The sequence below is a fragment of the Dromiciops gliroides genome, chromosome 4, assembly GCF_019393635.1.
Source record: "Dromiciops gliroides isolate mDroGli1 chromosome 4, mDroGli1.pri, whole genome shotgun sequence".
NCBI classification, from domain to species: domain Eukaryota; kingdom Metazoa; phylum Chordata; class Mammalia; order Microbiotheria; family Microbiotheriidae; genus Dromiciops; species Dromiciops gliroides.
In genome coordinates, this window is record NC_057864.1 from 409,877,810 (window position 1) to 409,893,786 (window position 15,977).

Below are 15,977 nucleotides of genomic sequence, written 5' to 3' on the forward strand. Positions count from 1 at the left end.
ATTACTCCAATATGATCAGTTTTTAATTATGTATATACATTAAATTTAAAATCCTTTTTTTCAAAGAAAGACCTTTGAGATTTTAAATTGCTGGATGAAATCTGTCAAGATATATTATAGTCAGAGCTAGAAGATTCCAAGTTCATGATACTTATATAAATTTTTTTTTCTTTTTTTTAGTGAGGAAATTGGAGTTAAGTGACTTGCCCAGGGTCACACAGCTAGTAAGTGTCAAGTGTCTGAGGTCATATTTGAACTCAGGTCCTCCTGAATCCAGGGCTGGTGCTCTATCCACTGCGCCACCTGGCTGCCCCCATGATACTTATATAATAGGTAGAAAAGAAGCATATTTCTAGGAGGGGAATCTTCCTTACATTAGTTGGAGGCTATTAAAAGTCTAGGCAAGGGGCAGCTAGATGGCGCAGTGATAGAGTACTGGCCCTGGAGTCAGGAGGACCTGAGTTCGAATCTGGCCTCAAACACTTGATACTTACTAGCTGTGTGACCCTGGGCAAGTCACTTAACCCTCATTGCTTCACAAAACAAAACAAAACAAATAAATAAGTAAAGATAAAGCCTTGGGGTTACTTAGAAAATAGTGAATTGATAGCATTGAAAAGGTCAGAGACGGGGGCAGCTAGGTGGCACAGTGGATAAAACACTGGCCCTGGATTCAGGAGGACCTGAGTTCAAATCCAGCCTCAGACCCTTGACACTTACTAGCTGTGTGACCCTGAGCAAGTCACTTAACCCTCATTGCCCCACTCCCAAAAAACCAAACAAACAAAAGAAGGGTTCTTTTGGGGCAGCTAGGTGGCGCAGTGGATAGAGCACTGGCCCTGGAGTCAGGAGTACCTGAGTTCAAATCCGGCCTCAGACACTTAACACTTACTAGCTGTGTGACCCTGGGCAAGTCACTTAACCCCAATTGCCTCACTAAAAAAAAAAAAGAAAAAAAAAAGAAAAGAAAAGGTCAGAGACGTAGAAGGAGTAGCAGGAAAAACAAGTCATAAAAATGGAGGCATGACAGTGTCAAGAAAGAGGGAATAGACAACAGAATTAAAGCTTTAGAAAAGTCAAAGGAAATCAGTGAATTTAATTTAAAAAGAGAACATTATTCACCTGTGAAAGAGGAGTTTTAGCACAGTGAAGCATCTAAAAAGAGACTCCAAGGATCTGCAGAGTGAATGAGGGTAAGAAATTAAGGTGGGGACCATATGTATGATTTCTAGAAGTTCTGTAAAAAAGGAAGACTAGAGAAATGATTATAGCTTTGAGGGAAAGTCTTTTGGCTTGAGGCCAGAAAAACCCAAGCATCTTTGTAATCAACAAGAAAAAAAAAAAAAAGGAAGACTTTGATGTAGGTATTTCAGCATCATGATGAACATATCTCCCAGGTAATGACTTTTGCTTATACGATTAAAGAGAGAAAGAGGAGGAAAAGATTTTTGTCACTTACTCCATATGTTCACTTTGGCAAGTCAGTTTCTTTGTGCCTCAGTTTCCTCATTTGCAAAATGGGGTGATTGGGCTAGACTGCCTTCATCTTCATTTCTATCATGCTCTGAGCTTATATGGTGGCCATGAAAGTGAGGATGAAGAAATCCCTACTAATCTATTCTCTCCTGGAAGAGGAGGAGGCTCCTCATTCAGATAAATTTTTAAGGTAACAATTACCCTTTTAACTCATTCTCCCCTTTCCAACTCAAATATCCCAATTATCTAAAAATCTACTTAATCTCACAAATTTCCCACAAAAGCTAGATAAGCTTTGAGAGATTTGGGTTTAGGGGTAAAGGTGTATATATGACATTTCCCTTATTCCCTCATTCCATTCAAAGTTCTTTTCTCTTTTTATTTTCTTTTTTCATGGGACAATGAGGGTTAAGTGACTTGCCCAGAGTCACACAGCTAGTAAGTTTCAAGTGTCTGAGGCCAGATTTCAACTCAGGTCCTAGTGAATTCAGTGCTGGTGCTTTAACCACTGTACCACCTAGCTGCCTCTTTGCTAATCAACTGCAGAGAGGCTAGATGTTGGTCCACATCATCTGGCTCCTATTAGGGGAGAATCGGTTTTCTGGCAATTTATTCATCCTAACGAAATTACAACATAACAATCACATTCCATTATAACATAACAATTATGTTCTATTACAATATAACAAGCTGGGTCCTGTGGAATCCATTACAAAGACATTTTTACCTCTTACAATCCAATACTGAGTAATGAAAACATGGACTTTACAACCTCAAGGAAGTTAAACAATTTTAAAAAATCCTCAAGGAACTGAGTAATAGGCAAAGTCACTTTATGGGCAGGTGGGGAGAATACTAAGGGAAATAGAGGTGGGGGAGTACTATCTATCAGAGCACTACACTTGCAGCTGTCCTCAAGCATTTGACTATTCCTTTAGGAATGATTCGCCATCCATTTAAAAAGGAGGGGGCAGGAAAGTAACAATTCTAAACTCATTTAAAGATAAAATAGAGCTGTCACAAGCTATTATCCTTTGTGCCAAAAGTTATATGGAATCCCACTGACAACAATTTTCACTTCAGCACACATGATAATCATCAATGTTTTGGGAGAAACAATCTGGAGTTTTAAAATTAAGTCTTTAAAAAGCTGCTTTTTTCATTTGACTTACCAAAAATAACCTTTCTGCTTAAATTCCCCATATTTCCTCTTTTGATGTCTTTCTAGTTTTTCAAACTGTTGTCAAGCAGAACAGCAGCACACTGTCTTCAGTCTTTTCCCAAGTTCTCATACAACAGAAACAGCATGGTGCAGTGGGAAAAGCTGAATTTGGAGTCTCTCTGTCATGTACTAACTGTTTTACCTTGGGCAAGTGACTTAATTTCTATGGCCTCAGTTACTTTGTCACCTTTTAATGATAATAACTGACATTTATGTAGTATGTTGAGATTTGTAAAGCATTTAATCATTTTATCCTCCTAACAATACAGGGAGGTTGGTGCTATTATTATTTTACAGATGGGGAAATTGAGGCATACAGAGGCCATGTCATTTGCCCAGGCTCATGCAGTTAGCAAGTTTCTGAGGCTGGATTTCAACTCAGGTTTTTGGAATCAGTGCTCTATCCATTGTGCCACCTAGTTATCTTTTTAACTCTTGACACAATTACTTCCTATCCTCCAGAGAGATAAACTGGTTTAGAGTATTTAGTTGATTTAGATTCAAAGAATTTTAAATCTAGATATAATCTATTTCAACCATCTAATGTTACAAATGATGAAAATGAGGCATTGAGACAAGTCCACACAATTACTTGGTAACTGAGCCCAAAGTAGTATCCAAATACATTGAATCCCAATGCATTTCTGCTCAACTCTTATGGTGTAATTGGAATTAGATTAGCCTAAATTAGAGTATGCAGTCATCAGTAAATAAATATCTTTAAATATTAAATATCACCATGAACACTAATATTATAACTCCAGATCTTTCCCTCAAACCCATTGAAATGTAAGACTTAAAGAGCCACTTATATTTTCTTCTTCCATTTACATACACCAATCCATCTACAATTAAAACAGAAGGACATTAATAGTGCTTCTCGAACTTGAGTGAATATTCACCTGTTATTATTTTAGTTTTTTAGGGGCAAGAGAGTCTCAAGATTTGGTGCAAGGGGGGCAGCTAGGTAGTACAGTGGATAAAGCACCGGCCCTGGATTCAGGAGGACCTGAGTTCAAATGTGGCCTCAGACACTTGACACTTGCTGTGTGACCCTGGGCAAGTCACTTAACCCTCATTGACCTGCAAAAACCAAAAAAAGATTTGGGGGAAGATGGCTAATGTGGATGAGTGGAATTAGCTTCCAAAGTCTGATGTAGTATGTGTGTGTGTGTCTCTACACACACACACACACACACACACACACACACATATACACACACATATACACACACACATATACACACACATATACACACACACATATATACACACATATATATACACACACATATATATACACACACATATATACACACACACATATATACACACACAGATACACAGGCATCAAAACCCATAGAAAATTGTCTTAAGAGAAACATATTATGCAGCCATTTTGACATGAAAGCAACCATGTCTAACCTTTTTTAAGTTTATATAAAGATTTCGTTTTAAGATTAACTCAATATTTTAAATTCTAATTAGATTAAAGAACAAAAAAGCTCCCATTCTTCCTTCATGGTGTGCCAATTAAAAAACAACTACAGCATGAAAATAAAATGCAAATATGTTGTTTACTTCTGAGCATAACTTGTGTGTGTGTGTGTGAGGCAATTGGGGTTAAGTGACTTGCCCAGGGTTACACAACTAGTAAGTGTCAAATGTCTGAGGCCGAGTTTGAACTCAGATACTCCTGACTCCAGGGGCCAGTGCTCTATCCACTGTGCCACCTAGCTGCCTCTTGAGTATAACTTTTAAAGAAGCATAACTGAACTGAAATTTTATTTTTTCAGTGCATATAGAGCTCCTACACTATAATAACTAATTCAAAAAGTCCAAGCACACTGTTCATGGAATGATGGGATAAGAATAAGTCCTAAGTGAAGAATCCTCATGGACTACTAGAGTGTGAGGAATGTAAGGCTGAATTCTCAGCATACATGATAAAGTCAGACCTTTTAGTCAGACATCACAAAGTATTATCCTTGGTGGAATAAAAGGCATGTGAAGGGATAAGAGCAAGTTGGAATGACTTTCCACTTTGGGGAGGGCTTTACTTTTATTCTACTGCACTGGAGCAGGTGAAAGAAGTTCCACAATTAGAATCACAATTTTCCTCTGAAATAAGGCCCTCCAGCTAGGTGGCACAGCGGATAGAGCACTGGCCCTGGATTCAGGAGGACCTGAGTTCAAATCTGTCTTCAGACCCTTAACACTTACTAGCTGTGTGACCCTGGTCAAGTCACTTAACCCTCATTGCCCTGCTGAAGGAAAAAAAAATATATATTAGTAGATGGAAAACTAGAGAATCATTTTGTACCTTAATTCAATTAAGACAATGAAGCTATATATTTATATCTACATCTATATGTAAAACAAGTTAAATAAGGCCCTCTTTATTAGTTAGAACAGGACCTAGAAGAGCTGCTTCCTTCATTTCTTTCATCATTTAATGAATGAAATTATTGCCAAGGAAATCATTAGTCCATAAGGTGCTTTGTTTGATTTAGCAGAGACAAAGCTTCAGAAGTTTAGATAGCTATTATTTAGATAGATATTTCCTATTACTACCATATATCATAGATCAGTGTCAGAATTATGATCTGAATTTATCATCCATTTTCTGCTTCTGTATTGGTGCTTTGTAACTACTACCACACCACAGTGTCTCAAAAGTCTCCATGCAGTGTTTTTTTTTTGGGGGGGGCATTGCGACCAAACCATTTATTTAACAAAAATATTACAAGAGCAGCAACAAAGAAAAATAATAATAAAGGGTATGTGTAAGAGGCATGGGAGAAAAAACACACCAGAGGTCTTTGATTCTTAGGAGACTAGCACGCCAGCTGAGCTGGCCTTGGCTCTGGACCCCTCCCCATTGTCCTTGGCTGCTGGCTTCTCATCCTCACCCATTAACCGAATATTATGTTTCTCCCTGAAGTCATTCAACTCCCTTCCCTTTGCTTGAAGCTGCTGGGTCAGTGTCTCAATGATCTTCTGAATCTTCTCCTTGTTACCCTCCAAAGCAGGCAGCACCTCTTTGACAGTTCGCTCCACCAGCACACCCCCAACCATCTGATACCACTTCCGGGTCGGGTCCACTTCTCTCAGTGTATCTATCACTAGGCTGTGCTCATTCAACTCCATTTACAGCCCAGCTGCTTTGGATGCTAGGCCCCTCTGTTCCTGTCGGAGGTGATTGAAGCCAGCAACCACCTGCTCCGCAGACACCGCCCCCTTGCCCGCGCTGCCAACGCCACTGCTACCGCTACTCTTGTTGCCCCGGTGGCTACTCTCCGCCATCTTTACCCGCCCGCTGGCTTTCTCCATGCAGTTTTAAGCTTTAATACCTTAAAGAGCTTTAATTTTTGCTAAATTTAATTTTATTAAAGCTTTTACATTTAATAGCTTAAAACTGCATGAAGATTTTTGGGACATCCCGTAAATCTCCTACTTCTCTATTCATTGATCTTCACTTAAAGGTTCTTCACCATGCTTCCCTCTCTGGTTTGTGGATATTTTTTCACAACAGCTTTATCTTTATATAAGATGTCTCAGGATCGTTTTGAAAAACTCTAATGGGTTCCTTTTGAAAAAAAAATACAACATACCCAAGTATAATGATTTAGCTTCGATATTATAGTCATGAATCTCATCCCACTAAGTCTCAGTAATAGTTATGAGGTTGAATTTATCCCTTTGTATCATGTGGTGAGATTTATAATGTACTTTATTACTCATGCCTTGCATATTTATGTAAAGCTATCTGAGGTCATGGATACTAGTACTGCCTTTCTTTTTTTCCCTTTTCTTTTTTTTTTGGCAGGGCAACGAGTATTAGGTGACTTGCCTAGGGTCACACAGCTAGTAAGTTTCAAGTGTCTGAGGTCACATTTGAACTCAGGTCCTCCTGAATCCAAGGCTGGTGCTAGTACTACTTTTTTTTTTTTTTTTGATAAGTACCTCCTGTGAATTACTGCATCACTATTCTCATTTCTTCTTATGTTGTCATTATTATCAAAAACATTTGTTCCCCAATTGATAAATGGTTAAAGGATATAAACTCACAGTTTTTTGATAAACAAATCAAAACTATATTTAGTAACATTAAAATGCTCTAAATCATTATTGGTTAGAGAAAAGCAAAGTAAAACAATTTTGAGATAACGTCTCAGACATCTCAGGTTGGTTAAAATGTCAGAAGAGTGGAAAAATTGGGACACTAATACACTGTTGGTATAAGAGAGCAATCTGGAATTATCTCCAAAGAGTTATTAAACTGACTATATACCCTTTGACCCAGAAATACCACTAATAGGTATGTTTACCAAGGTGATCAGAGAAAAATGAAAAGAACCTATATGTTCTAAAATATTTTTAGCAGCTATCTTTTTGGTGGCAAAGAACTGGAAATTGAGGGGATACCCATCAATTGGCAAATGGCTAAACAAGTTGGGGTATATGATTGTGATAGACTATTACTGTGCTATAAGAAATGATGAGCTCAAAGATCTTAGAAAAATTTGCATAGATTTGAATGAAATAATGAAGAGCAAAATGAACAGAACCAAGAGAACATTGTATACAGTAACAGCAATATTGCTTGAAAAACAGCTGTGTCTTTCACAAGATGACTAATGCAGAAATATGTTTAATGTGATTGTACATATATAACCTATATCAGACTGCTTTCCTTCTTGGGGAGGAGAGAGGGAAGTGAGGGTGGAGAAAAATTTGGAACTAAAAATCCTATTAAAAAATGTTGAAAACTATCCTTATATGTAACTGGAAAATAATAAAATACTTATATTAAAAATAAAAGAAAAACAGCTGTGAATGGCCAAGTTATTTGGAGTATTATAAATAATCAAACCAACTACAAAGGATCTATCTAGGAAGGTGATATCCACTTCTAGAGAAAGAAGTAATAAATAGAAGTATGTATAGTACCATTTTACATATATCTGTGCCAAATGGTAGCATTCTCTAGTGTGGGGTGAAGAGGGAGAGGAGATAGTTAGGAACTTAAAATGTAACAAAAAATTAAATGAAATCAAATGTTAAAATAATAACATTGGTTCGGTGCATATATGGGAAAGTTTTTCCTCCCCTCTTCATTTTCATTTTTCAAAAAACCTCTTGATTTGGTCTATAAATCTCTAGGCAAATATCTTCATATTAGATATAATCTATTCTTGGCCATGAGTCTCTTATTCCTATATATTAAGTCAAGTTACAAAAATCCAAGTCCAATATTTTGACACCATCCTTCACTAGGTAGAAGATGAAAAACTACAGATGTTGAATGTTTCATTTTCTCTGAGATATGAATAACATGGTAGCTGGTTTTGCTCAATTGTTTTTCTTTGTTATAAGAGAGAATTCAATGGGGTTCTATGGTAAACTGGGAAATGACTATTATATAAAAGACAAAAAGAATGAAATAATCTGTAGGACAAAAAAATGTAACTTTCAGAGACTTCTTTCCTCTTCTTTTCTCTCTTCTCCTCTTACTTATTTGAAATTAGAAGTTGTCTACTTGCATCTTGCTTTTTCCCCTGTGGAACCATCTACTGTTCTACTTCCCTGACTACAGCTTGTTTTTATAGAGGATTTTCTCTTTAGGGGGAAGGGCATAGAACAAATTGTATTCTGCTTTTTACATCTCACCGACCTAACAGTGTCTTGAACATTGTAGATATTCAGTTAATATTTAGTGATAGAATAAAGAGCAAGATTTTAGCTAATACAAATATCCTTGGGTTTTTTTTTTTTTTTGCTTCCAAATGCTCACACATTCACAGAAAGAGGGAATAAATCTGAATTAAAAGTTGTTGAGTTACATTTCCAAAACATGGCAACAGGCATTAGAAAGGAGTATAACAAAACCAATGAAATCTATTTCCTTGTACACCGAGCAAGCCACTGCTGTGTGATGGTTAGGCTGATTTATGGTATCTCATATAATCACAACTTGCCTTTTCCTCCCTGAGTTTTGCGCATTTCTTAAAGTGCTACTTTACAACTAAACATAAGGAGACAAGGTGGGGATGCTCCATACAAAACGTTTTCTGAAAATGACTGAAATGACTAGAACATCTTCTCCCCATCCACAAACTAGTTTTAAATACTGTTTACTCCCAATCAGGCGCAGTGTGCCAGAAGTGTATATATTGCTTTAGTGATTGTGGCTGGAAGTTTCCAAGACTTAATACACCCTGTACTTCCCACAGACACCAAGCAAAATAGAATTCACAGCAGTAAACAATTGAATACATCATTTCATTTTCAGAATTGTTACCTTTTAACGTAGCTTTCTTAAGAACTTTCATGGCATAAAGCTGTCCAGCATCTGAACCCTTGATCTTCCTTACAAGAAACACCTAAGGAGAGAAAACATTTGTAGTCATTGGGCAGACAAGTCATTAAAGAAGGTATGTATGCACTGGAAAGAAAGAATAAGTTGAAAAACTAGCAAATATAGCAAAAGATTGGATTTTGTAGCAAATTATTATGGATTGATGAAAAAAAATATTGAACCATATAGCTCCTTAAATCTTATTCAATTTCTATCACTGTTTTAAATATAGTTACTCATAATGACACTTAATACTTATACTTTGTGGTTTTAGCAAAGAGCTTAATTTAAAAATGTTTTAATTAAAAATGGATATTGGGTCAGTCAATAAGTTCTTATTAAGTGCCTGTATTGTGCCAAGCACTGTGTTAAGCACTAGAAATAAAAAAGGCAACCCCCCAAATCTAGTCACCCCCCAAACACAAACAATTCCTGTTCTCACAGAACTCATGGTCTAATAGTAGACATCATGTAAATAACTATGTACAAACAAGATGAATAAGGGTGAAGTTGGAGCTAAGAAGCAATAAGAAGGCACTGGGATTAATAGGGATGGAGAAAGGCTTCTGATGGAAGGTGGAATTTTAGCTGAGACTTGAAAGAATCCAGGGACAGAGATGAGGAAGGACAGAACTGTAGGTATTGGGGTGGAGAGACATCCAATGAAAATGCCAGTCTGCAGATGTAGAGTCTTAATGTCGGGTGGAAAACTAATGGCTTTGGTATGACAAAAATCAACCGGAACCAGAGTTTGAAGGTTGGAAGGCACCTCGGTGGCCATTTAGTCCCTAGATAGAATCCCTACTACAACATACTCAACACATGGTCATCCAATCGTTTCTTGAAGACTTCCAATGAAAGGGAGGCCACTACAAACCCAGGCAGCCCATTCCACTTTGGGGCAGCTCTTATTGTTAGGATTTTTTTCCTATCATTAAGCCCGAGTTTGCCTCTTTTAAACTTTTACCTTTTGCTCCTTATTCTGTTGTGTGGGATCCGGTAGAACAAATCTAATCTATTTTCTACTTTTGAACCCTTCAAATACTTGAGGACAGCTATCACATCATCCCAGAATTTTCTCTTCACTAGAGTCAACATCTCCAGATAATTATAGTGATGTGGATTTAAGCCCCTTCTCCATAGTGGGTGCTCTTCTTTGGATTTTTCCCAACTTATAAATGTCCTTCTTAAACTCTGGTGTCCATAATATGATACAGTGCTTTGTATGTGGCCTAAGGATGACTTCCTTTGAATTGTCTTAGGAAGATTCTGAAGATTACCTAGCAAGATAAGGTACTGGACACTGAGGTCCTCTCTCCAGCTGAACTTCCTTCCAAGCATTCAAACTGTAATGCAGAGTGCAACTCTAGTGGGCTGACTAAGTAGCCTGAATACCAAATGTACATTTACCTTAAAGACTATTTTATAAAGAACTAGCACAAGGCAAGCACTCCTATGCAGGTCAGAAGAAGTTGTTACAAAGATACTCTCAAGGTCTTTTTGAAGAACTTTAGTATCTATGGTGAGGACCAACCAGGATGATGTGCCTCCATCAAAGAAGGTGCTCTGCTCTATAAGCAAAGCAGAATCACAGTAGCACAAAGGAAATGTGAGATGTAAAAATCTAGGGACATCTCCATCCCTAATGCTCAAATGGGCCATTTGTGTGTGACCTCTGGTAGAGCCCTCTGAGCTCTTAATGGATTGACTGCCCACAGTTGAACACATTATACTTTGATACCAATGTCATGGTGTCATTGGTCCTTTTCAAGTTTGAACAGCAACAACGATGAAGGACTATCATCTGTTTATTCCTTGATGAAATTCTTTTGTTATCGTTGCTCACAATCAGATTAACATTTTGAGCTATCATATACCTGATACCTATTTGAGATTAGAGTTCACCAAAACCCCAAGATATTTTCTAGATAAATTATATTTACATTAAAACTCATACCTTCTCATTTGCACCATGTGGTATCAAGGCAAAACCACTTATCTTGGTGCAGTTTACCTTAATTACATGCAAAGCACCTAGGAAGAGATACACTCTTGAAGTAGGGCTTTATGTTCCCTTTGACCCAACAAAACCAGTACTAGGGCCTATGGCCTAAGGACATCAAAGAAAGAGGGAAAGGGCCCATGTGAACAAAAATATTTATAGCATTGCTTTGTGTGATGGCAAAGGACTGGAAACTAAGAGGGTATCCACCAGCTTAGAAATGGCTAAATCAAGCATAGGATATGGATGGAATGGAGTACTATTGTGCCACAAGAAATAATGAAATGGATAGTTTTAGAGAAACCTCAGAAGCCTTAAACTGATGCAGAGTAAAGTAAGCAGATTCAGGAAAACAATTTAAATGATAAGAACATTATAAAAACTGAAGAATTCAGATTAACACAGTAACCAATCATGATTACAAGGGACTGACGATGAAGAATAGCACTTACTTCTTGAGAGAGCTCATATGCAGAAAGAATTTGGACATAGACAATGTGGAAATTTGTCTTTCTTAACTATCCATATATTATAAGACCTTCCTCTTTCTTTTCTTTTCTCTTAGTGGGTGGGAGAGAAAACAAAAGGTTGTTAATGAAAAAAATCCCATATACAAAACTTTCAGCAAATCTTGACAGATAACCTTGGTAGAGTTGCTTTTTTCCACAACAAATTATACTGATTATAAGATCTAGACCTGGAAAAAGCCCCAGAGATGGTTTGGTCTAATCTTTTCATTTTTAAGATGAAGAAACAGGTCCAGGATGATAAAGTGATGGCCAACATCACACAGGTAGTCAATAGCAGAACCAGCACTGGACCCAGGTTCTTTGACTCTAGATTTTCCCACAATACCATGCTACATCTACTATTAAAAGAAATAATTGGACTGACATTGTATTCTGATTTTAACCCAATCTCACAGCTGTGGATTACTAAGCAAAGCTCTATAAAGAAGATCTGAGACAATCTTGGTATTGTAACGATTGGAATGACGCCACCTGCTGGATATTTACTGTAGAAGAGTTCTTGGCGGGAGGAAGTGACGCAGACTAGTGGGAGGAGGAAGGAAGAGACTGGCGCTGACTCTGGGGCTTTTTCCTGAGGACGCTGGCGGAGAAGGGAGCTAGAAATGTGCTCTCCCTTTAATAGATAGGAATCTAGGCCTTTCTCTCTTTCTTTACCAAATTCTTATTCTCCTTAATAAATGCTTAAAAGTCTAACTCTTGCTAAAGCTTGTAATTGATTGGCGACCACTCATTAGATATTTTAGACAGTTTAGCTAGAATTTTACCCCTTAACAGAATGTGCATAATCTTTCAGAAGGAGCTCTTGAGACCTAGATTGCTCTTTTAAGTAGCATCTTCAAGAACCCAGAAATCACCACTCGTTGCCAATAATTAATTAATCTTCAACAAGAAACTGAAGACCTTATGGGAACCTAAATTAAGGGCTTCGAAAGAGCCATATTTGGTTAATAAAGAACTAGTGTCAAAAGATGTTACCCAAGAATGAGTTTTTTATTTCTGAACCACAACTTAAAATATAGGAATTATGGGCTCTTGGTCAGGAATGGAGTATACCAAATAAGGGCTGACAAAAAAATATATTTGCCTTGAAGGTTGCAAATTTAATTAAAAGGGTTTTAAAATGGAAAATGGGCAGGAAGGAAAAAGACTACTTATGTGTTACTTATCAATATAGATACCCCAGAGAATAGCTACAATGTAACATGAAAGATGTAGAAAAGAACCCCATAAAACCATATAGATTACATGCATCTGAGAAAGGAGCTAAGCATAAAAATTGATGGACAATTATAGGAATTTGTTTTGCTTACACTTATTTGTTACAGTTGAGAGCTTTATTTTTTTGGGGGAGGGAGGAAGTAGGTAGGGATGTAAAGATGAAGAAAGAAAATCATATCAGTGAAATATTAGAAAAAATATATAGAAGAGGGCATAAAATGTTCAGAAAGGGACATGGATAATCAGGTCAGTGTTGGTGCTGTTGGGTTAAATTTATTATGTAATTAAACTGTGTAAACTCTTTCCCCCCCTCCTATACAGTGTCCTTTTATCGTACCTTGTTTATGAAAATGTTTAGGATTGTTTATGTTTCTATAGTTAATAAAAAAAAGACTCTGTATGTGTGTGTGTGTGTGTGTGTGTGTGTGTGTGTGTGTGTCGACAGTTGGCATTAAGTGATTTGGCTAGCGTCACACAGCGAGTAAATATCTGAGGCTGGATTTAAACCAGGGCTGGTGCTCTATCCACTGTGCCACCTAGCTGCCCCCCAAAAGACATACTTTTTAAAATAAGTGGGGCCTTCCTTGCAAAAATCAAAAAGCATAAAAGGGCAGTAAAAACCACAATCCCACAAATGGGGTCAGAACTAATAACATTCTTTCACATTATCAGACCTATGGTATATCACCACCCATTTGTGTTATATATTGAATTTCTTTCTCCTCCTGCCACCTCTCTCCCATTTGTACAATTTGGAAATAAAACCTTGGGCAGTGAAACTGTTTTGAAACAACGCTGGGCAATTTTTTGTAAATAATCGTCATTCAATCCTTAGCACCTAATAAAGGTAACTTTTTATGGGTTTCTCATTTTGTTATTAGAATTGTCATTTGAGTAACTCAGAATGCACACTGCAAGAAAATTAGGCAATAAGTGCAATGTACAATATTGAGCAGTCTAGGCTATATGCCATATCAGCTTAAAAATGCACTATACACTAATATGTATAACTATTATGTATAACTAAAATAAGCAAAATTACCAACCACAAAATTACCTAACTCTATCTACTCATCAGCTATTTCTCAGTAATGGAAGATTGGTATTGGTCTGCAGTCTTCTCCAAAACCCATGAGTCAACTGGGCATCCTATGTTGTTTCAGAGGACATTAGCATAATTACCATCTCCTCTAAAAGAGATCAATTTAGAGAAAGCAAACCTTCATATTACACTCATTAAGCTGAATAAGGAAACTGATTGTGATCTGCCCCCACTCAGAATAGGAAATATTTCCTGTGCCTGTGTGTTATTTGGAGGGCACTAAAAGGCTACCTGGCCCCCAAATATTCCTCAAATGAAAAGCTTCTCATAAGAATATGAATCATTCTGCAATTGATAAATATTTAGGGGATATGAACAGGTAATTTTTAGATAAAGAAATCAAAACAATTTATAGTCATATGAAAAAGTGCTCTAAATCATTATTGATTAGAGAAATGCAAATTAAAACAAATTTGAGATATCATTTCACACCTATCAGATTGGCTAAAATGATTGAAGGGGAAAGTGACAAATGTTGGAGGGGATGTAGGAAAATTGGGACACTAACTCATTGTTGGTGGAATTGTGAACTAATCCAACCATTTTAGAGAGCAATCTGGAATTACCCCCAAAGAGTTATTAAACTGATTATACCCGTTGACCCAGCAATACCACTAGGTCTATTTCCAAAGATGATTGGGGGAAAAAGGAAAAGAACCTATATATTCTAAAATATTTATAGCAGCTCTCTTTGTGGTGGCAAAGAACTAGAAATTGAGGGGATGAAAAAAACAAACAAAAAAAAGAAATGACCTGGTTGATTTTAAGAAAACATGGATAGACTTGCATGAAATAATGAAGAGTGAAGTGAGCAGAACCAAGAGAATGTTGTGTGCAGTAACAGCAATATTATTTTAAGAATAACTTTGAGCAAATAAGTAATTTTGACTATTATAAATACCCAAATTAACTACAAAAGACATATGAAAGAAGACACTATCTGCATCCAGAGAAAGAACTGATAAATAGATGTATAAAATTATATATGTATGTGTATGTGTGTGTGTCTAATAGTAGCCATCTCTAGGGCAGAAGGAAGAAAATAGGAAAGAAAAAAAGGGAAAGAAAAAAAGAAATTTACAGGATAGTTTTATTATAATTTTAAAGGAATAGCAAATTGTACATAAGATTTACAGTTTGGTGTGCAATCATCTTTTAAAAAATTATTCTGTTGTGAAATGCTTGTTTTATTCCATAAATTAAAAATAAAATAAATGAAAAAATTTAAAGAGTTATTCTCTTTATTAAGATGATTTGCTCCCTGCATGCTTGTTTAAAAGCAAATATGTAGGAGGAAAGGACAATGGAGATGGGGGAGGAAATATCTTCCTGGATTATTCTACATCCCTTGATCTCTCTGTCCTCTAAACTCCCACAGGACTTTATGTTTGGGGAATTCATTTTGATATTTAACCATGCCTTAGATACTAGGGTGTAACAAAAAGACCAATGGATTTGACATTGGTCCCCCCACCCCCGGAGCTTCTAGATTCAAATATCTACTTTTGTCTCTTACTATCTGTGTAGCTTAACATAAATGGTCTAAGCTTTTTGAGCCTCAGTTCTATTTTGTATAAAATGGGGTTACTAAGGGTTACACTCTCTGCTTGATATAAGTATTGCCAAAAAAGTATTTTGTAAACTTTAAACTACCCTCCAAACTACTTCATTGTCATGGCTTTTTAAAAGTTTCATGCATGTATGTTTGTCTTTTTAACTAGGTTAGCTCTTTGAGTATAGAGCTTCTTTTTTAATCCCCACAGTGTCTAGCATAGTTCTGAGCACATAACAGACCCTCCATAAAAGTCTGGTTAATTAACTATGTTTAGTTCTTAATTTGACCATGCACAACTATGAATGTTCTGCCTCCTTATGTTTTCATTGCCTCATTTCCTCTTCCTTTCTGACTTGGGCTCCAGAGATAAGCAAAAGAGTATAAATGCTGGAGACAAAAAGAAAGTCATTGCTTTGGGCCCAAGTGATTAAAAAAATATCTTTCAGAGAACTGAGACATAGAGTGATAAAAATAAAATAGGAAAAAATCCAGAAAGGATACAACTGTAACT

General features: G+C 36.7%; 1 protein-coding gene and 1 pseudogene across 3 annotated transcripts in view; both read right to left on the reverse strand.

The window, feature by feature from the left end:
- RPS6KA2 (ribosomal protein S6 kinase A2) overlaps positions 1 to 15,977 on the reverse strand; it is a 599,568-nt gene that overhangs the window by 145,211 nt on the left and 438,380 nt on the right. For all 3 annotated transcript variants that reach the window (XM_044005229.1, XM_044005231.1, XM_044005230.1), the window contains one exon: positions 9,003 to 9,084. In XM_044005229.1, the coding sequence (XP_043861164.1) occupies positions 9,003 to 9,084 (82 nt within the window). The remainder of the gene's footprint in view (positions 1 to 9,002; positions 9,085 to 15,977) is intronic.
- On the reverse strand, positions 5,528 to 6,004 carry LOC122756112 (annotated as a pseudogene).